The following is a 23,883-nucleotide window of genomic DNA, read 5'->3' as shown; positions in this document are numbered from 1 at the left end:
TCAGCAAGAAAAATTGCGAACTCTTGGCCGCGTTCGAGAGAAGAATCCTCCGAAGAATTTTTGGCCCCCTACATGAGGATGGACGATTCCGTAGCCTACACAATGACGAAATCTATGAGCGATACCATGACCGTCCGGTTGTGGATAAAATCCGGCTCAATAGGTTACGGTGGGCGGGTCACTTAATCCGTATGGATGAAGATGATCCCACCCGGAAAGTCTACAAGGGCAATATCTATGGTAGGAAAAGAAGACGAGGCAGACCCTGCCTAAGATGGAGCGATGGCGTGGGCCAGGACGCCAGACAGCTTTTAGGGATATCGAATTGGTGGACCTCGGCGCAAAACCGGGATGTCTGGAGTTCCTTATTAAGGCAGGCCTAGACCGGATACCGGTTGTTGCGCCGTTGATGATGATGAAAATTGTTTTACTTTACTATGGAACAATTTAGGACGGAAAGTATCAAGAACTCGATATAATCATGAGTTATATTAACTATTTGACGATTTGTCAGTTTCCATCTGGATCAAATTTTACAAGCTGCAATGGTTATGGTCATGTAGCGGACTGAATACCAAACTGACCATTTGAAGGCAGAGTGAAAGATAGCCGCAGGCGACAGGAAAAGCCATGGAAAAGGGAGACGGTTCAATTAGCATAGATACCCGATCGTTCATAAAGTTGCCGTATAGGACGTTGGACAGTAGCTGAAACAGGCTCAAAGGGAGGTAGCTTGGACGCGGTTTCGAAGATTATGGGTCTCCCTTCAAATTGCATAATAAATTTATAGTTAAAGTCTCTTTATTCTGGGTCTCGAGAAAATTCCGGGCCATGGAGATCTGTTCCCTTCCTTCCGTCTCTCAGTGGGACTGGTTGGAGGAGAAGTACGTATTAGGGAGGCGCATCACATTACATTGGTTTAAATTACGAATTCTAACTAAACTTTTCTTTTTGTTTCCTTCGTACACGCTATTCGCATGTTAATAAAAAGCCAAAATTTGTTTTATTTCACCAACACATTTATTTGTATTATATTTAAAAAATGATTACAGAAAATATTACAACGCAAGGCACTCTCAATAAATTAAATCCTGCGTGAATTCAATTCCATCCAGTGAAACACTGAACCTACACTCCTCCTACCCCTATTATACACATCTAGACGAGAAGGCACGTAATGTCGTTTTTTGTCTATTCATAGTATCTGCCCAATTGCTATCTTTCGGGTGCGCTTTGAATTTCAATACTACACTTAAGTATTGCAATAAAGCGCTTTCGATATCCTTAAAGATTTCTTTTTGCTGATATAATTGGATTTACCTAGGATTTAACAGTATTACAGTAGCTTAGAAGTAGATATAATTGTCTGTAAAGAAATTGTAAAGTTTGTAATTAGTATGGATTTACGGCGGCCAAACCAACTCGTCCACCAGCTCGCGGAAGAGCGGGACGTGGTTCGGCGTAGCTGTGCCGGTATCCTTTTGTCAGATTCGATAGACTTTTTGAATTGGACTTGGTCAGTGGCGGATGGTAGCCATCTTGGCCTGATCCTCGTGATGATTTGTCACTGTAGCGATAATCGCGAGGCGGCCTTCGTCGCTCCTTCACCACGCATTGTTCCTCATCGCTCCAATTATCGTAGCGATCGCCATCGTAGTCTCTCGGATCTATGTGACCACGTCCATGACCTGGTGGTGGTCCGTCATGGTAGCTGTCTGGTGAAATGTCCTTCTTGACTGGGATCTTTTGTTTTTCCATTGCTCGGAATTTTTCCTTGGCATCGTGGAATCGGTCTTTTGGTGAGACCTTCAACGATGAGTCAGGGGATGAACTGTTGGCTTTTCGTCGGCTGATGAATTGTTTCTCGCTTTCGTATTGATCTATTGGTCCTCCTGTTAGAGGAACTGAGTATTTTTCGCCCTTAGGATAAACTATTTGCTTCCTAGGTCTGGGGATAATCTCCTTTTCGGGGTATTCACCTCGATAGGGTTCGTCGTCGAGTGAATTGTACCGCATAACACGTGACTTGATCATTTTTTCAACACTCTCACGATATGGCAAACTTTCAGGTTCTATGTAGGGATTGCGTGGACTATTGTTATTATATTTTGGGAAGTATTCTTGTTCATTGTATCGGTTTCGATCAGCGGAATGGTTTCGTTCATGACTGGGTGAATCAAAGTATCGACGGTTGACACCTTTGTGTGTTGGAGGAATATTGCGTTCTTCATTGTCGTCATCATCCCTATAGTTGGGGCTGCTCGAGTATCGTTTCAACGGTTGATGATCTCGATGTTCATGTTTTATGAACGCTTCGTGATATTTTTCTTTATCTGTAAGATTCTCTCTTCGTCTGAATGTGTCTGGGTCGGAATCATAGTCCTCATCATATTGAGGATCATATCGTTGTCTGTCTTGAGACATTTTGTTATGGAATCCTTTCTCCATTTTATTGTATTTTGCACGTTCTGGACTGTATTTGGGATTTATTGGGGGTGGCTTATCATCTGAATGCTTGCGATATTTACGCTCTTGTATAGCTGGGGGTGCCTCCTCCTTGTTTCGTCTGTGGCGTATTGGAGGTTCTTCTTCGCCAGCAAAGTTCCTTTCAAGCATGACTTTCTTGAAGCGAGCATCAAAGTCTGATGGTCTCATAATTATTGGTCGAATTTCATCTTCTTTCCATGAATCTCGGGTAGGATCATTGTCACGACTTGCGGATCGGTGTTTACTCTTTTGCGATGGTGAAGATTTCTGCATGTATTTCTCTCGTTGTCTAATATCTTGATCTGTGCGGAAACGTGTCTTGCTGTCGATACGAGTTTGGCTCGTTTGGATTTGTGGTATGGCGTTGTCTGCTTCGTTTGACCAATTTTCATCGTCTGTAAAATGAATTTCGTTAAGTTAGAATTCGTAAACGGCAAATTTATTTCCTTGAAACTTACCACTTGATGTTCGTTCATCTTGTCGTTCTGGACTAGGTGCCAAATCGGATCCAATACCGGACGAGCCCCGTGATGAAACCAGCGGTTGCTTACCAGTGACTCCGGTCGGTATTTTGGGTGCCCCAACAATTAGGCTGTTCTGACACCGTCGTAGTTCTATTGCTGCCAGGTTCCCTTTTGATCTATGTACAGTATCATAATCGCGTGGAGGTAAAAGTAAGGGTGGCCCGTTTCCATTTAGTTTTGCTCGTAGTTCAGCAGCCAACGAATCAAATAAGTTCTTTTTGTGTTTGGGAATCGGGGACATCTGGGATTGCAATGGAGATTCCTCACTGCATTCTGATTCTCGTGTGCTTGTTCCTGTGTCGCTTCCTAGGGAAGATTCAAAACGTTTAGGAGATGACTCAAAACGACGTGGTGTACGCTTTTCTTGGGGCTCGATTTGAAGACCTGTGACTGGTGATATACCAAGTCTGTGAAAGACAAAAAAAATATTTTTGGTTTAGAATAGAATATCATTGAATAAAGAAACCATTATGAGTTTAAAGTAGTTCTTGTCAAGGGAATGTTAGGTCAACATATAAAGCTTACTCTCTAGTGTACCTAATATAAGTATATCTCATAAGTTACTCACTATGCGACTTCATATTGTAAATATACAGCTGACTTTCTCAGACTTCAGGCGAATATATCTGAGAAGGATCCAGAAATTTATGGGCCTTTTTTCTTTGCCAATGCCTGTAAGCGTTAGGAGTAGAAAATTGTCCGAAGGGATTGACAATGTTAGGATTGTTTGGAGTTCCCGTTCCCTGGATTAGGAGCGAAGAATATATCAGAGTTTTTTAGAATTATCAACCAAAAAAACAATTTTTGTTTGGGGATCGAAGGATTCCTGAGTCTACATGCATTTGTTAACCCGACCGTACCAATTGGGAAGAAACTTTCTCGTCCTTTTTTTGGTTCAAATACACCGCTTTTTGGCCTGCACGGATGTTCAGTCCAAAAAGAGAACTCAGGGCTCAATCAATCCCTAAACTTTCTCGTCCTTTTTTTGGTTCAAAGACCCCTCATTTTGACCTGCACGGATGTTCAGCCCAAAAAAAAAATTCAGGGCTCAATCAATCCCTAAACTGCTGTTTCGCCAAGTTTAGATCAGAACAAAGCGGTTTCAGCATTGGATATAATTCGCGCCCACGTGTTTGTTGTTGAATTTATATACGAGAAAGAGCACCAACTGTAGCTAATTTCCGCGACGTTGTTCCCAGGGCAGAGGTGGAGTAGTGCCTAATGAGTTCCCTCTGCCCTGGATGAAACCGTCAGTCGTCTTTTTGGCTAGTCTTCAAGCTGGGATCGAAAAAATTTCTCCTCACGTGGGCGTTATACTGACAAGGTACATCCTTTAAAAATGAAGACATCAAAGAAATCTTATACCATAGGTTATTAGCTGGCAGTCTCTAACATAAGTTAGGCAGGCGAGTTGGAAATGCATGTTGTTAGGTGGGTTCATAGGGACTAATCCGCGACTCCGGGGCTCGTGCTCCAACAGCCCAAAGAAAAAAAAACACGATTCAACAGAGCTAACTGAAATGTGGAGCATTTAAAGAGAAATTTTGCCACCTTCAAGCTGATGTAAGGACATAGAAATATGGAAGCCGGCGAACTACCTGGAGGTTTCGTTCTTTCCTGCCGGCACGTTTCGTCCCATTGGATGCGGTATGGAAAGGGATTTAATTCTATTACTAGTCAATGGTTGATTCCAGATGACATATGTTTCCTACTTTTGCTAAATCGAGGTAGTTTTGGCGCTCCTACGGCCAAACTTAGAATCGGGAGCTTATGAGCAAGGTGCGTTTAAATACTTAAAATATCTCAGAGATCGGCATAGGACACTGGCCAATAGAGGTTATGTAACCAGATTTGGCATACCTTAGAATAGGAGAGGAAGATGAGACCCTTATGCACTCCTATTGCAATTATCTAGTTAGAGAGGAGCAGTGGATACTAGGTGAACCGTTGGGGAAAGATATTTGATAGCTATCGTAGCAGGTGGAGGGACTGAACTATAATGATGCTGATAAAGGTCAAAATTCTGCTTCCAATAAAAACTCTGCTTCCAATAGAAATTCTGCTTCTCCTCACTTAAATAACAAAATTTCCTATTTGTGTTGGAGACCACTTTGGTGAGCCCGCACTCGAATCAAGAGACGTGCGCCAGATACATAACGATGATAGTAAAATTATCAACACTTTCTTTAATTTTCGTAAGACGAGACTGAACTTACACTAGTTCCACCCTTCTTCATTACACTTACACCCTCAACGTACCCAAACTAGTCTTCTGGTTTGGTTTATGTAAATTTTTTCGCAATCTGGGTACGTTATTTTAAATATGTTGCTAGACTCATGTTTGGATTTTTAGTTTTTGGGGATCCTAGTTTGTTTTGGGTCCTACTCGATGCAATCATATCGATTATCGACCCTTTCATATTTTTGTTGAGTTTTGACGAAACCACTAAGTGCGTGACCCTTGTCAGAGCGCGCACTTCTTGATGTTTCGCTTTTTTCTTATGAGGCCCTCAATAACCAACGGTTTGACCCTTCCGTTTCTGTTCCACCTGTGTGGGTAAGTTTCCTATAGATGGTAAAGCAACGAATCCTTTTTTTCCCCAATAACTTTCATAGAGTCCTTCAGTGCCTTCAATTTCAATCGTAAATCTATGCGTCTTGTTCAAAAGGAACATTTTGTGAATTTTCTTTTTGTGGCAATTGTAATGCCCAATTGAGATGGGGTGGTCCTTTGTCCTTTGGACACTTCAATCCGTCACGTGTTATTATGCAAAACTTTACGTGTCCTTTGCCGATGCGCGGGTCTGCAACGGAACCTGAAAATTCAACGAACGTGGGGATTTGCGCGAGCCTATCGAAAGACCAACATGCGAGCTAAAGCTGAAAAATGAAAAATAAAAAAAACAGTTCGACCGCGCGGTAGAACCGTAAGACTCCGAGTGCCGGTGCTTCTCCTGCCTCAAATGTGCTATGAGGTACGGCCTTTGAGGTTCCCGCAATCTTTTTAACCGGATTTTATCCACATCTAGGCGGTCCTAATGTCGCTTATATATTTATTCGTTGTATATTCTTTGGTCACTGCTGAGGATATCATCATATCGGGAAGCTCGCTTGATATCGCGGTTGGTCACATTCCTCCATCTTTAAAGAAACCGTTAGACCGGCTGCTAGTCTTGAGTCGAACAAAGCCTCGCACTAAATAAAAGATTACCCCCAGCACTACATCTCACTATTTGTTTCCCGTTTCCCTTTCATACGACCAAACTTGCATTTGACTGATGAGTCCTTACTAAGCGGGTAAGAATCAAGGTAGGTATAAATGGTCGTTCCTGGAAGCTCAGGTAGTTCAGTGGTGCGTCGTTTTAATGTGTGGCATTAACTTCTAAGGGTAGTAGCATCTAGCCGGTTCAGATCTTCATAGCTAGTCTGTAGGCTTTACGAATGATAGCAGCTACTCGATCTTACAATTAGGAATCTTTTTGAGGGTTTGATGGCGACTTGATTATCAATCAGAATGACTATGTTACGGTTGGCGCTCGGACCATGCCTAGTGTTGCCAGTACCTCCACCTGGGAATGCCTGGAGTTGCCGTGGTTTTGTCTTAGAACTTTGTTGCCTAACATTCAGAGTTGCGAGATTTGACGGCACTGCACTATATAATGATTTTAATTTGAATATGTAATATGTCCAGGGGGAGGAGGTGTAAGAGTACATTCTGTTGTAGTCTGCACAGTCCCATTAGTACTTGGTTCTTTGGATCCGATTAAGCTTGATCCTTGGTTCTTCCCTACTGCCAATCACCACAAACCAGAACCGTACGTTGAGATGGAGCAGATCACAACTGCGTACATCCAAAGGACTATCCTCGACAGCAGATACCATTTTCTCACGAAAGCCTTGCACGTCTTGCAGAAGTCTCAGCAGGACTTCTCAACGCTCAGTTTAAAATTTAATTTCCAATCTAACTTGGCATCCAGGGTCACCTACAAACACATTACATTGGGGGAAAACGCGAATCTTTGTAGCTGCGGGGGAAGAAATTCCGATATTTTTGTTTTGTTGGTAAACAGCAGGATTTATGCCTAGTTCGCATCTTATAGCTCACAGGTAACACGCCCTCTAAAATCTCATTCACAACGGAGGGAATATCCCTGACATCAATATCACCAGACGCCACCTTCACTCTGGTCCTTTCCAATATATGCAGAATTTTATCCATCACTGTTAACTGACGGCGCGATGGTTGAGGTGGGTGTGCCCTATTAAGGAGAGAACAGGGAACACTATACTATCAACAAGAGTACCGGAGAGATGGTAACACGCTGGGGCGTCGATCTATTCATAGCTCTTGTAAAGTTGCTACTTTCCAAATCAGATTGGATTATTCCCCGATATTCAAAAATGACTGGGGTTCTATTACCTCCAAATGTGGCTTTGACGCATAGTCTTTCGGACTAGAGGAAAGGTGCGTGGAGTTGCAGATCCAGGGTCCAATCAGAAGATACTGGCAAGAACCTTCCGATTTTTTAAGAAGGGATGGACTCCTATTTTCCTTGGCCAGAATTTGACCGAATCTCGCGGAATTGCTGGTTCTTTCGATGTTCTGCTAGAAATCTAGTGAGGATCGCTTCTTGGCAGTACTGATGACCGACGTATACTTCTTCAGGAATACATTGTATGACTGGCAGTGTTTATGCCTATAATAGATGCTGCAGACTTTCCCGGCCAGCTTCTTGAGATAGGACAGGCCTTTGTTCCGTCACTTTTTTCCTATATTTTGGCGGGCATGAAACTCTAAAGGCAATTTTGATTGCCTTTATCAATAGATGGGTTACTTTGTAGAATCGAAACACTGAAAACATCTTTTCTTTAAGAAAATTTCGGAAGACTGGTAACTGAAACACCACGAGTTCGTGGGAGGGTATAGTGGTTTGCAGCTCAGGAATGTGCTTAGAGATCTGGGATATAGGGAAACTAGTAGTAGCTAAACTACCCGAATTTTTAAGGTTACCGTTGGATCAACAAATTTAAGGATTTGGGCATGCCAGTGATATCAAGATTTCCTCAAACCCTAGGAAGTCCTTAATTTAAGCGGAATTAGCAAAGAACGTCCATATTAAGGTGGTAGTTTGATTGGTTTTTAGGTCTTTAAATCTTAGAAATCCCCAAAAGCTAGAAAGTCGGCCTAATCCTAATTATTTCGATGCTGTGCTGGGTGAACTATGGGCCGAAAAAGCAAAATTAAAGTTGACATTGTGGCTTGAAGTAGTCTAAAAACAATTCAAAAACAGCAAAAGTCGCATTTGGCCTCAATAATATTTTTAAGGAAACAAAAAAATCTAAAATTGTTAGGGGTGAAAACTAAAGCAGTGGAGTTTGAAGGTGCATTCAGAAGGCTCTGATCCGTAACATCACACAATGTAAGAGGATGAAGATGATATCATTTATTAAATTAATTAATTAGTTAATTAATATCTTTAATTACTTATTATTATTGAGCTAGTTGCGGTCGAATTAAGATGCGGAAAGTTTTTGTCAAATATCTCCCCCAACCAGAAAAAAAAGTATTTTCTGGGGCACAAAGAGGCGATAATTTGAATGATATAATTTAATCCGGAAACATGCATGAGTACATTTTATTTATTTTTATTTGGAACTTTTCCATGGCTTCCATGTTATTTTAGGCTGAAATCATTTACCATATAATTCGGTCAAATATTTGTAATCATGTTCAACTCAGGTATTTCTAGGTTGACTTTATCCAAATAGACCAAATTAAAAATAATTACAAATTTCGAACTGATCATACAAGACAAGCTTTTTTTGTCGTGCTGAGCATATGTTCAAAAGTGGATTTATCTTTCTACATATTGCTAAGCGGTAGTAAGACACAGGTAAATGATAGTCGCGTGCATTGTCTTCGGTTGATGGTTGTGAAAGGTGTTCAACTGCAAAAAGTATGAAGCGATGAGATCATTTCAATGGACCGGTATCATTTGTGCGAATATCACGTAATGCATAGCAACATGTGTATCTGATCTTGGTATTTTGAAAAGGCCACTATAATTTTGGATAAATTGTTATTTGATCTTATCTGAAAGATTGGCGGCAGTGCGAAAAGTGAGCGATTTTCTGCGTACTGGGGTTGAGGAATTCGTCTAGGGACGGGGGATATTACGTTATAAATTAGCTTCAGTATACCAATGGTTTCACCAATGAGCATAAGTACCTCTGGAACAAGCTTTGAGTCAGTACCATATGCCTATATATATAGATACTGTAAACTATATAATTTAGCCTGCCAACCGGAAATATTTATGGTCTGAATTTATGGCGAGATATACTTTCGAAAAGTTGATAAGAACATAAGTGGTATCATCACTAGGTGGTCTCCTTCGCTCTTCAAGAACTAATTTTGCCCTTACTTTCTAATTATAATTTCCCCTAGATTCAGAGTGAAATTCTAAGAAACGAATGTGAAATGCTTAAAAAGAATCTACAACTTTGTCTTGGTATTTGCAGGCTCCAGGTACTGATGCATCGTTACTGCAGTTTCAGCGACTTATATTTCTAGCAATATCTAGGGTTGTAGAGAGATTAGCCGAGCCCGAGGTCAAAGTTATGCAACCCTTTTATTATCCCTTTAGCTTCGGTCGTTACTTTGGGTGTCTTCATCAGAATAAAGATAGAGCTCCCGAGAAAACTTCGGACCTAAGGAGGCCCCTCTTTTACTCAGGCCTTAGTAACCTAAAACTATTTCATACACCTCCTCGGTTCGCCGTCATCTTCGCCGGAACCATATTGCTGGATAGTTTGTAACGAGTATATTGCAGGAGCTGCTTGAAATTGAGTATTGTCCCTATAATTGCTCAATTTTAAATGGGGCGATATATTTTCCAATGTTAATGAAAGAAACAACATCTTTTATAGTACTTTGTGATGATATGTATTTTTTTCGTTTTCTGGCGTTATCCTTATCTAAGGTTGGGCGTAGTACAAAACTCTGTGAGATACCCACGGAGACAATATACTCCTTGAGTCTATAATAATTGTTATTGCTCTGGGTAGCTACTATCAACAAAATAATAAGTGCGAGTATTAGTCTCCACTAAGGACCCACAATTTGGTTACAGTTGACCAAATTTGATGTATTCTTACATTCAAATATTAGGTTGTTGCACATAAAATGGCCGATTTGGCAATCAAGTGAAGTTAGTTGCGATTTTGCTGTATCGAACCACTACCAGTTGGCGCTGTTGATGTCGGATAATAAAATATAAACACTCCTACATTTAATCAAGGAGACATTTCAGTTTTGACCATCGTTGTGATAACAGTGAATAGAAAGGTAAAAAGGATGGAAAAGAGCCAAGAACGTATACTTTTTTTGTATGAGTTCAAACTCTGTCATAAAGCAGCGGAGGCGACCAGGAACATTAATAGCGCATTTGGAGCTGATACCACACGGCGGTGGTTCGAAAAATTCCGGTCAGGTGACGTAAACCATCAAAGTGAGCCACGTGAACATCCAGGACCATCGATTGACAACGACGAGCTGCGTTTGCTAGTCGAATCCGACACACGTCAGTCTGTGAGGGATATTGCAGAGAAACAGGCCGTACACTATTCGACAGTTTCCTGGCACTTGCAACAACTTGGAAAGGTGAAAAACTTCGACAAATGGGTTCCGCACGCCCTTATGGAACAAAACATGGCGGTTCGAATGGAAATTTGCAGTTCTTTACTCTACCGCAACAGAAGCGGTCCCTTTTTGCACAGAATAGTGACATGGGATGAAAGTGGATATTATACGACAATCGTCGCCGATCAGCACAATGGCTAGATGCTGATGAGCCACCGAAGCATATGCCGAAACAGAGTCTGCATCCGAAGAAGGTAATGGTGACTGTTTGGTGGTCTACAGCTGGAGTCATCCACTATTCTTTTTTGGCACCTGGAGAAACGATAAATGCACAGAAATACTATGCCCAACTCGAGGAAATGCACCAAAAATTGAGTATTCAACGGCCGAGATTGGTCAACAGAGATGCTGTGATACTCCTTCACGACAATGCACGACCTCATGTATCCAGAACAACGGTTCAAAAGTTGAACGAATTGCAGTATGAGACTCGGCCTCATTCACCATATTCAGCGGACCTTTCGCCAACCGACTACCACGAAAAGGCTGTCGAAATTGCCTTCGACGAATTTATCAACACCCGACAGTTGGATTTCTACGAAACTGGCATACATGCTATTGAATCTCGCTGGGAGAAGTGTTTTGAAACGACTGTAATAATCTATTTTGATTAAATAAATCTTTGTAAACTTTACGTTTCAAATTTTAGTACCGAAACGGCCGTTTCATTTGCAATAACCTAATATTTTCAGCCAAATCAATTTTACGTTTTAGTAAGATCCCTTCATAGAAATCAGACTGTCAATTGTCCCATAGATATATGGAACCAGAGAGAAGCGAGCCGAAGTTTTACCAACTTAGGTACTAACACAAGCTTCTGCCTTTTCTTCTAGTGTTGCGAAGTCTTCCTTCACACAAGTTGGCAAATTTGATCGGCTTTTTCATTACGGCAAGATTAAACGTTTGGCTTTGAGTGACCTTATCACAATACTCCAGAGACAAAAAAGTTACATGCGTCTCTCGAGTTCCTTTTTATCACGAAATAACTGACATGAGGCTTCTTTAGGTCCTTTTTAAAGCTTATTCTTTTCTTTTTAATAATCTTTATTTCCGTCCTCTGGACAATTTGTCGGGTCAATGATGGTCCAAGTGAAAACTAGGCAGCTCACTGTTCCGTCAGAAGTCAGATTTTTTGCTGGGGAATATGTACCAGCTCAACATTGCGCCACATTTTGTTAAAAACACTCGCTGTGTGGGTACCTGATTTAACCACACCTCTAGAAAGGTTTGCTGAATCATTTTATTCATTTTGTAATTGAGCAGCCTTCCCAAGTTTTGGCCTTGCACGACTCCTATAGTTTCCCTTTCGAGTTCAAATAAAAATTACCTGGCGGTAATCCTAAATAAGGTACTAAGAAATGTTATCCACCAGTGCCTCACTAATGAATGCCAACCTCGCAAGTGAGCCCATGCTTCGTTTTTGATATGTATTTATATAATTTTCGTTAGCCGGTAGCATTGGTGGGAAAAACACCCACACCTGGGAACTGGAAGTCCACCCGATCCTATGTGAAGTTCGACTGAAATGTTTTGTAGACACGCGACTTTATGCAAACCAGACTGGGGAATGCCGGGTATGCAATTGTTTATGTCCCTGGAGCTATTATGATTCATGTTGAAACGGTCCATTGAGAGGAGCCACGTAACATTAAATTAATGGCGGGAATTAAACTGCGAATTGAAAAAATGACGACTCAACCTCTTGCGGAGTTGTAAGACTCAGTCCTAGCAGCGAATAAGGGATGGAGCATGCACAACGGATCACATTTACATTGAAACCATTCATTTAACCTCAGATGGCATTGAGGCATGAAGTCTTCTTAGGGTCTACCTTACTTAAGCCGTCCGAGGGTTTAAATGTTAGTAAATGCCTTTAAGCTTTGATGGAAACGCTGGCTCCTGCTTTTTAACTCCTGCGCTGGTGGAAGTAGCTTCAGCTTTCAAGCCCAGTTTTGAAAGTTCTTTTTCACCCACGAAGTTTGCATGACAACTTTCACTATGAAGTACGTATGCGCAAGTACCTAATGCGAAACTCGCTTTCAAAGTGTCTAAAGGATATTTCAACACCAACATTCAAATAAAAAGGCTTAGGTGCCAAAGTACAACAATTCCATCTGTAGTGATGGATAATTCCCAGATTTGCTGGTCGTGAATAATAAGAGAAAAACGTTGAGAATTCCACCTGCCCCGCCCTAAATCAGAAAACGGAATGATGCAGACCAAACCAGGATCAGGACAGAAAAAGAACAACAGCAGTTAACTGTTCTCGTATTCCATCGACAGTTCACCGGTATCGATTTCATCTAAGCGACGAAGAAGGAGTGTAAGATCAATCAAGCAATTTAATGAGGAAAATTACTATTGAACAGGGAAAGACACTCATCAGAAGTTAGAAATACCTTTTAGCCTATAGTCACAAAGGCCTGTATTTTCAGAAACTTATAGATAGACAATGACCTATGTGACGAATTTTATAATGAGAAACTTTCTTTGGTTTAATATTAAAGTAGAGGAAATTAAAATTCTATTTTACAGGGTTGTATCAGAAGGAGATAAAGCGACACTGGTTTCTAGGGAAGAATTCTCCAGGCAAATATTCGAAGTAGAATCACAGGGACGTGTTTAACCAATAAATATTTGAAGAGGTTATTGTTTTCTTTATTCGACAACCTAATGCGAAGTTTGGTATTGAAATTGGCAATATTCCACAAACCATCATTGGGCGCCATTGTTGTAGCGAAGGGCACACTTGGGGACTTGAATTTAAGACCATTTGGGCTGACAGGAAAAAGAGCAGAGCTATCTAATATTCGGAAATTGGTAGATATTGACTGTACAGGTCCGCCCGTATCTACACGCAGCTTAACTGGAATGTGCCACCGACACTCGTTTGCATGCCAGGCTGGGAAGCATTGGGTGGCCTGTTTGTAAATCTTAGGGGCAATAGCAATTTGCTCCAATGAGGAAAATTCGCCCATTGACGATGGAAACTCTTTTTCTTCAGCCTTTGTCCCGTTCACAAGCGGGGTCGGCTCGTCGTGATCGGTTGCGTCATTTGACTCTATCAAATGCCTGATCTGGATGCAATCTCAAGGCTTTTAAATCCCCATCCACCGTATCAAGTCACGGTTGTTCCGACCGACCTTTTGGTCCTTTACCATCGGCTTCGATGTTCAGACCAATTTTGGCAAACGAATTCTCGTTAGCGCGAATTATGTGACCATATCATCAAAGACGTTCGTTGATACGTTGATCACAAAGAACACCCGGTTGCGTTAATGCGTGGAGTAATTTCCTAACACAGTTCTCCATTGGCTGATAGCGTTGACCCGAGGTATTTAAATCGCCTAGTTCTGGGCAGGTCACTGCCGCTGACAGTGATTGTCCCTGCTTCATGGGGATCGGTCGTCAAAAATTCAGTTTTATTCAGTTTCATCATTCCATTTTTGGACAAGTTGCTCGAGATTAATTTTGCTATTAGATACTAGGGAAACATCATCTGCATAAAGCAGTGTGTAGGGTGCTGGACGTTGGATGTCCCGTGTGACGGTGTCCATAACAAGAACAAAGAGTAGTGGTGAGAGGGAACTTCCTTGATGAACACTAACAGAGACACGAAGCGGTTTTGATAAACTCGCCACACTTCGAACTTTACTTTTCGGATCATGGTCGAGTAATTGAATCCAGCGCACGAGTTCTTCTGGCCAAGTGTTGTCGTAGAGCATACCAGATGAGTTCGTGTGGCACACGGTCAAACGCTTTCTCTAGATCCAGAAATGCAATGTAAACAAGGCAGACAAATTCTGCTTGGTTATTTTAACGATTTTGCGAATACAGTCGTCAAGAATGCGTTCAAAAATCTTCATGGTATGGGAGAGTAACCGTATCGGACGGTAATTTGAACATTCTGTTGGACAACCTTACTTTTTCCATATTGGGACAGTGGTACTTTCTTGCCAGTTAGATAGTGTTCTTCGTTCCTGAATAACCCGGTTAATGAATTCACTGAGCTACAGTGTTGGGTCCCAGCTCGACGCTTTCCAGAGCTCAGATGCGATGTCGTCAGGTCCTGTCGCTTTCCCCAAATTCATTCGTTTTATTGCCGCCTCGACTTCAGTTGCGCTGACATGAAAGTCCTGGGGGTTTAACGTGAGTACCTGCCGTGTAGGCATAATCCCACAGTCCTCTTTGGACGCGGATTGATTTGGAGACCACAATGGGAGCCCCGCCATGACTGGTACAGCGGTGCTGGTTTATACTGAGTGCAGGCTCAGCTTTCATACCAGTGCATGCAAGGCTTATGTTATCTAATACCTCTGCCGCAACTAAGGGGTACGGCACCCCGGTTAGTTGCGCTGACAGGTGGAACTGCTCCAAATGTAGGCAATGATTGCGGAAGTGGAGGGTGAGCAAATTCTTCAGTTGAAATCTGCTCGAAGTATTCTCGAAATCTTCTCGACGGTTAGTAATCAAAGGACCGTTCTTGTCATCAACGCAACAGAAGTGTTCGATATCCTGTGTGCGTTCGTTACAGCTTTTGGCAAGTCGATACAGATCTCTTTCACCATCCCGAGTGTCCAGCTTATCGTAAAGATTTTTTTAATGGCCTGCTCGGGTGACAGCGTTTGCTGTCTTTGTTTTTCGGTTGGCATTCTTATAAATTTTCCAATTGGCCAGTGTTTTATCGTCAAGAAATTTGTGATAGAGGCGTTTCTTTTCACGAACCTTCATTTCAACATCGTCATTCCAAAGCCAAGTATCTTGGTCGCTGTACCGCTTACCCGGCTTGGTGACCCCGAGGGTTGCAGCGGCCGCTTTGTGGATCATGTTTTTCATTTGGTTCCACGATTCTTTTGCATTCGTAATGGTTGATAACCGAGTAAGTGAGATCATTTCTTCTCTTTTTTCTCACGAAATCGCCACCATTTAATGTGCGGCGGGCCAGTCCGTTCCTCACGTTGTTTTATCGGTAGTTTAATTCGCAGGATGGGAATGGATGATCTCATAGGAACCTACTATCAGTGACGGTGGTGAAATGTTGACGATGGAAACTGAGAAACATTAAAATTTTAAATGCAACCAAAAAATAACGTCCGCGAACGAGGGATGAAAAATCCACGAGGAATCACATCCTAACCAAAGGCATCCATTTAGACTCAGCGGACGTTAGGCGATGAGATTTAAATTACACCGAAGTTCCCATTTCACAATTGCGCCCCAAGAACTGGCTGGTCTGAGCCTAGACAGCACTTGTAGCAGAGGCGATCAGCAGTTAATATTTTGAAAAATTGTGTATTCACACAAAAAGTGGTCCATGCTCTAAAAGGGAGGAGTAGGTTGCTCCTCAAAATTATAGCCGTTAGACTCATCTATCCTCAAACAGATTCCCCCCCCCCCCAGATTTTGAAAAATGACTAATATTGACAAATTATTTTTTTATGAAAATATCTGGGAAAAATTTGATTGGAAAAAAGTACTTGACAGACAGACAGGATAAAATTATATGAGGAAATTGATCAAGCAAACCCTCCTGCCGCACTGCAAGTATTCCTCTCAAGCCGAGGATCAACACAAGTGTTATGGATCAAGTGAGCAGAAACAATACCTTTAATTGTTTGCTCCACTTTGCAAGGACTAGTTTCGGTATTCTTATACTTTTCTTTATCGCTAGGTTGAAATGGTTCTGGAAGTTCGAAAGGAACTACATTGAACGTCTGCGAAACTTTAGGAAATGAATTTATGGTCGTGACCGACTACTTTTCGGTTCTTTGCTTTTCCATAATCATTTTAGTAATCAAATCTTAAATGGCAAACTAAGATACGAAATTGGGGGTATTAGCCTAGTTTGGCTTTGGAAGACCAAGAGAAAAGTGCAAAGCTGCTCGGGAATCCTTATAATGAACAAGAGGAGATGGTGGAGTAGCAGGATCAAAATTCAATGGAAAGACGATTAACGATTTCTTTCAGGGCAGAGGCAACTCATCAGACGCTGCCTCGCCTCTGGCCTAGCTTAGGCTCAACCTATTGGCGGTTTAAACTTAGATATAATTTGCACCCTTGTTGTGTTTTGCGATTATGTAAAAAGGAGCGTTTTCCACCTGTTGCCACTTTCGGTTATGGTGCTCTCAAGGGCAGGTGAGGCAGCGTCTTATGAGTAGCCACTGTCCTGGATGAAACCGCTAGTCGTCTTTCTTTTGTACACGTGGGTCTTATGCCCCAAACGAGGGGTCCGTGGACCGTAAAATATGATAGTAAGCTGATCTCCATTTGGTCTGGTTTGAAGTGCTGCTTTAAGACCTTCAAAAATGTTTTTGCTGCGATTGTAATTTGCACAATATTGGCGACTATAGGTCCTACAACAACTAACCAAAGTGTACACATACGAAGAACACTAATGTCAACATCAATCGAGCCATTGGTGCCAATTGCTTGTTCAAACTGTTTTATGGGCTATATTGGGAAAGCAGATTAGAAGAGGAGTGTGGCGTATTGCAATTTAGTTACCGATTACGAGTAGATTGGCCTTTAGATACAAATGTAAATAGTTTAAAAGTGGGTGAATGAAATGCCACTGGATCGCTCAAAATATAAAACCGTTCGGATAAAGTTGTTAATGAGGCTGTAATAGGATTAGCAAACGCTGCATAAATAACGAGCGTCTGTATTTCTGTGACCTCTTCTGTGGATAGCCTTTGTATCGGTGTGGTTGGAAATTAATGTATGGCTAAGTCCCCTTAAGCGATGCTGAAATGGATGCATAATATCTTTTAAGCTGTTAATCTTCCGAACTCATCAACTAGGAAATGTGTTAACTCCATGAAGTCGCCAGGTCTAAAAATGATTATGTATCACCGAATCCACTTGCAAACTACTCGATATGAGATTCATCAAAAAAAGAAAAAAAAACTATTATAATAGGTAATAACCGATTATGGCTGCTTTCCAGTTTAACTCGGCGACTTTTTAACAAAAACGTTTATGGGATTTCGGATTACATCACGATTAAAGAATGCTGTCCGCCGTCTACTTGTTTGGATATTTTATAAATTTTATTATCAACCGTCATGCATCATAGCCACGTCTTGCGCTATTACTGAAACTGTATGAATACTATATTCCGGGGAGGCTTTGGTTACTGCCTGCTGATATTATGTGAAAATATCACTTTCACTTTTTAAATAATCTTCCATTGAATTTGTAATAAAAATAAAGAGAAGTGCATAAATGATCAGGTAGAGGTAAACGAAGATCATAAAGCATGAATTAACTGTAAGCATTGTTAAATGTATCTATTCGAGGTAATGGAGAATGTCACTAATTTAATGCTTTTCCCAATGATACCTCACTGGGACTATGCAAGTCCGGATATTCTTGAAACGCTATTCTTCACTCTTTTAGTGAGGCTGTTTAATGGCAGAGCGTTGTTTTCTTGTACATAAACGAATGGTTGCAAAACAAGGCAATAAAAAGGAACTAAGTTTTTATATAGCTTCACAGGAGATAGTAATTGAAATTCTATTAAGTATTGTTATCTGCGAATTTCTCTTTCCAATCGTCACTCATGTAGGAAGTCATGGATATTATTTCTATTTTCTCTACTAGGGTGGTAGTTGCGGCGTGTATCAGGAGCCAGCCCCTTTGGAACCCTGGTCGAGTAGTGTTAAACCGGTATTAGTAGACGCTGATCCATCCGTGAATTTCGGGATCAGTTAAACGTGGGTCAGGCCTTAGGGAACTGGGATAGTGGCTCTGTCACCGCGGGTGTATCCTTCACTGACTATTGAGGCCGGCTACCTTGCACACGGTGCGCTGGTAAAAATTTCAATGGAGAATAAAAACGACATAAATGAGGAGACATCGGGAGTGGAGAGCGAGTTGGCTATGATTGCCGCAGTACCCAGCGAAAGACGCAGCAAGGGCTGAAATACTTGACGAAACATCAGGATTCACAAATAAAGAAAAAATTTGCAAAGAAAGGGGCATCCGAAGGAGACTTCACTCCGGTGCTCTTCAAGATTTGAAAGAAAAAGGCGAAGGGGGGCAATAGGCATCAAAACGCCGCGTGTGCCATCAGAAAAACCGCTCCCTAAGATTAAGACGGACATGAAGAGTGGTGCACCAAAAAAAAAAAGGCGAAGAGATGAAGGAGGACCAGACGGCAAGGTCTGCTTATAAAACCGATGGAAGGCAAGACCTTTAAGGAAGTCACCAGCGAAATCTGTTATAGGATCAAGTTGTAAGATAGCGGAGCGGAAGTGTCTTCCATTCGGAAAACGAAGGGTGGTGGAGTCCTAGCCGAATTAGACCCAGGGACAACAGATAAGGCGGTCAAAGGGTAGTATAGGTCCCAGGGCGAAACTTGGGTTGGTACCCAGGATGGAGCATAAAACCTGGGAAACGCCTGCTGAACCAACATCAACAGTTCTACTACTAAACCCTATCTTCGCCTCCACGTGGTGATTGCTGGGAGTTCTTTCTTTATGAAAAACTGCAGACGGAGTAGGATGAAGGCGAGTCTCCCGCGCCTAAAAACGGGACAAAATGTACCAACTGGTCCTTCAAGTTGGAGGTTGGGTAGGGTTGACAACCCTACACGGAAAACCGATGTTACGAAGCCACGAAAGGAGCCTCGGACAGGATGGCTTTTACAATGACGAACCCGGCAACGACAAGGGATTAACGATTTGTGCATTTTCCCATGGAATATGTGCTCCCTGTACAGACTAAATGCTGCCGAGCAGCTAGCCGATACCCTGTCCCAATATAAGGCTGATGTAAGAGCGTTGCAAGAGATGCGATGAACACAGCGTTACAGGAGATGCGTTGGACAGGGACCGGTTTCCTGGAGAAGAGCCACTACACTATATATGATAGCGGCCGTCCAGTAAACCATGTGCTCGGAGTAGGTTTTTTAGTCAGCTAAAAAATGATATCAAAACGACGGACCCGGCAACGACAAAGGAACAACGATTTGCGCATTTTCTCATGGAACGTGCGCTCCCTGTACAGAGATGAAGCTGATAAGCAGCTAGCCGATACCCTGTCCCAATATAGGGCTGATGTAACAGCGTTGCAAGAGATGCGATGGACAGGGACCGGTTTCCTGGAGAAGAGCCACTACACCATATATTATAGCGGCCATCCAGTAAACCATGTGCTCGGAGTAGGTTTCTTAGTCAGCCAAAAAATGAAACCTGCTGTTATCGGCTTTGAAAGTATAAGCGAACGGCTATGCACTCTGCGCTTGCGAGGCAAGTATAGAAATATAAGCCTCATAAACGTTCACGCCCCTACAGAGGAGACTGCAGAGTCGGAGAAGGATACCTTCTACGAGGCAGTAGAAAGAACCCTCGAAGCCTGTCCCAGATATGATATCAAAATCATACTTGGGGATTTTAACAGCCAAGTAGGGAAGGAGCCCGTATTCAGGCGATACGTTGGCTCCCATAGCTTACACGAAAAAACAAATGATAACGGACTGCGGACTATTCAATTAGCAGGGTCACACGAAATGGTTGTTGGAAGTACCTGGTTTGCGCGGAAAGCGGTCCACAAACATACGTGGGCCTCTCCAGACGGGACCACTTTCAACCAAATTGACCACGTGTTGATCGAACGCCGCCACCTCTCAGCCTTGATGAATGTCAGAACATATAGGGGGGCCAATATAGACTCGGATCACTATCTCGTTGGCATGGTGCTCCGAGCTCGAATAACAATACCACCTAGAATCCCCTCTGACAATCAGGTGAGAGTGAACACTGAAGCCATCCACAATACAACCCTCCGCGACACCTATAAGAGGGAAATGGATGCCGCAATAACCGCAGTCAATAGAGGACCTGGAGATGAAGCATCAACTAATGATCTTCACAACCACCTGAAGAACGTTATCATGGATACGGCCACAAATATACTTGGCCCCAGCCGCAAAAGGAGTCGGAACGGCTGGTTTGACGATGAATGTAAGCTAGCAACGGAACGTAAGAATGCCGCATACCGAGCAATGTTGCATTCTCAAAGAACGCGGGCACGCGCAGAGACTTATCACGAACTCCGTCGAGCGGAGAAGCGACTTCACAGACGGAAAAAGGAAGCCTGGGAGAACCAACAAGTCCGTGAACTAGAAAAGTACAGGGAGCAACCGCACCAGGCGCGGAAGTTTTACCAACAAGTCAGCAGGATGAAGCCTTATACACCTCGATGCTCATCCTGCCGAGACAAAGAGGGAAATCTGATTTCCGACAGAATGGGCATATTAGAGCGATGGGTTGAGTACTTTGATGAGCTACTGAACAACCAGAACATCGGCGAGTTGGAGGTCCCGCCAACTGAAGACGACGGACAAATACTGCCACCACCAAGTTTAGGAGAAACAGTCCGTGCAATTCATCGGCTAAAAAATCATAAGTCGCCAGGAGCCGATGGAATTACAGCCGAATTGGTTAAATATGGAGGCGACCAGTTACACCAAGTGGTTCATCAACTTGTGCTCAAGGTATGGGACAGCGAATCAATGCCTGACGATTGGCAGCGAGGCATAATCTGTCTCATACATAAAAAGGGAGATATCACACAGTGCAGCAATTATAGAGGTATCACGTTGCTGAGTACCATCTATAAGATATTCTCCACTATCTTGCTAGGCCGGATAGCCCCATACGCCCAGAACATCATTGGCCCATACCAAAGAGGCTTCACTCCAGGCAAATCAGCAACAGATCAGATTTTCTCTCTGCGGCAAGCGATGGAAAAACTGTTGGAATATGGACAACAGTTGCACCATCTGTTCATCGACTTTAAAGCCGCCTATGATAGCATAGCCAGGGTAAAACTGTACACGGCCATGAGGGAATTCGGTATCCCGACGAAATTAATAAGACTGACTAGGCTGACCCTGACCAATGTGCGAGGCCAGATAAAAGCAGCAGGATCACTCTCAAGACCATTCGACATCAACAACGGTCTACGACAAGGGGATGCGCTATCATGCGTCCTCTTTAACCTGGCCCTCGAGAAGGTGATCCGTGATGCTGAGGTGAATGCAAGAGGTACGATCCTCTTCAAGTCCACCCAACTACTGGCCTATGTTGACGATATCGACATCATGGGAAGAACCACCCGAGACGTTCAAACTGCCTTCATCCAGATCGAGCGGGCGGCGCGAGATCTTGGGCTGCACATCAATGAAGGCAAGACAAAATACATGGTGGCAACGTCAGCACCGAAGACGAATCAACCAACAACATCAAACCGCACTGGTCAAACACAAGCACGAACAAGAATAAGGATAGGGGAATACAACTTTGAGACCGTTGACAATTTCTCCTATCTAGGGTCGAAAATCACAACCGATAACAACTACGATGATGAAATCCGCGCACGGTTGCTGTCAGCCAACAGAGCCTACTTCAGCTTACAAAGACTGTTCCGCTCGAAACGTCTCACCATAGGGTCAAAGCTCTTACTGTACAAGACTATGATCTTGCCAGTCCTCATGTATTCCTCGGAAACTTGGGTTCTTAGCAAGAAAAATTGCGAACTCTTGGCCGCGTTCGAGAGAAGAATCCTCCGAAGAATTTTTGGCCCCCTACATGAGGATGGACGATTCCGTAGCCTACACAATGACGAAATCTATGAGCGATACCATGACCGTCCGGTTGTGGATAAAATCCGGCTCAATAGGTTACGGTGGGCGGGTCACTTAATCCGTATGGATGAAGATGATCCCACCCGGAAAGTCTATAAGGGCAATATCTATGGTAGGAAAAGAAGACGAGGCAGACCCTGCCTAAGATGGAGCGATGGCGTGGGCCAGGACGCCAGACAGCTTTTAGGGATATCGAATTGGTGGACCTCGGCGCAAAACCGGGATGTCTGGAGTTCCTTATTAAGGCAGGCCTAGACCGGATACCGGTTGTTGCGCCGTTGATGATGATGATGATGATGATAAAAAATGAAACTGCGTGCGAGGCAAGTTTAGAAATGCAAGCCTCATAACCGTTCACGCCCCTACAGAGTCGAAGAAGGATACCTTCTACGAGGCATTTGACCGGACAGTCGAAGCCTATCCCAAGTATGATACCAAAATCATACTTGGAGATTTCAACAGTCAAGTAGAGACGGAGCCCATATTCAGGCGATACGTTGTCTCCCATAACTTACATAGGGATACCGATGATAACGGACTGCGCATTATTCAGTTAGCAGTATCGCACGAAATGGTTGTTAGAAGTACCTGGTTTGCGCGGAAAGCGGTCCACAAACAAACCTGGGCTTCTCCAGGCGGGACCACTTTCAACCAAATTGACCACGGTTTGATCGAACGTCGCCACCTCTCAGCCTTGATAAATGTCAGAACATATAGGAGGCCAATATAGATTCGGATCACTATCTCGTTGGCATGGTGCTCCGAGCTCGAATAACAACAACCACCTACAATCTCCACTGACAATCAGGTTAGGGTGAATACTGAAGCCATCCACAACACAGCCCTCCGCGACACCTATAAGAGAGAAATGGATGCCGCAATTATCGCAGTCAACAGAGATCCTGGAGATGGAGCATCAACAAATGATCTTCACAACCACCTGAAGAACGTTATCATAAATACGGCCACAAACATACTTGGTCCCAGCCGCAAAAAGAGTCAGCACGGCTGGTTTGACGATGAATGTAAGCTAGCTACGGAACGGAAGAATGCTGCATACTGAAAAATGCTGCATTCTCAAAGAACGCGGGCACGTGCAGAGACTTATCCTGAACTCCGTCGAGCGGAGAAGCGACTTCACAGACGGCAAAAAGAAGCCTGGGAGAACCAACAAGTCTGTGAACTGGAAAAGTACAGGGAGCAACCGCACCAGGCGGGCAAGTTTTATCAACAAGTCAGCAGGATGAGGCCTTATACACCTCGATACTCATCCTGCCGAGACAAACAGGGAAAACTGTTTTCCAGCAGAATGGGCATATTGGAGCGATGGGTTGAGTATTCTGAAGAGCTACTGAACAACCAGAACATTGGCGAGTTGCAGGTCGCGCCAACTGAAGACGACGGACAAATACTGCCACCACCAAGTATAGGAGAAACAGTCCGTGCAGTTCATCGGCTTAAAAATCATAAGTCGCCAGGAGCTGATAGAATTACAGTCGAATAGGTTAATATGGAGGGGA

At 43.0% G+C, this 23,883-nt stretch overlaps 1 protein-coding gene across 1 annotated transcript in view; it reads right to left on the bottom strand.

The window, feature by feature from the left end:
* Positions 1–997: 997 nt before the first annotated feature.
* The window catches only part of LOC119655487, a 208,474-nt gene continuing 185,588 nt past the window's right edge, over positions 998–23,883 (bottom strand). Inside the window, exons 5-6 of the mRNA XM_038061389.1 lie at positions 2,946–3,418; positions 998–2,882 (exon numbers count right to left, since the gene is read on the bottom strand). Coding sequence (XP_037917317.1) covers positions 1,393–2,882; positions 2,946–3,418 — 1,963 coding nt within the window. The 3' untranslated portion in view covers positions 998–1,392. The remainder of the gene's footprint in view (positions 2,883–2,945; positions 3,419–23,883) is intronic.

Source organism: Hermetia illucens, chromosome 4 (assembly GCF_905115235.1).
Source record: "Hermetia illucens chromosome 4, iHerIll2.2.curated.20191125, whole genome shotgun sequence".
In the NCBI taxonomy this organism is placed as follows: Eukaryota; Metazoa; Arthropoda; class Insecta; order Diptera; family Stratiomyidae; genus Hermetia; species Hermetia illucens.
Note: the sequence above shows the minus strand (reverse complement) of the source record. Positions and strands in the feature narration are given on the sequence as shown.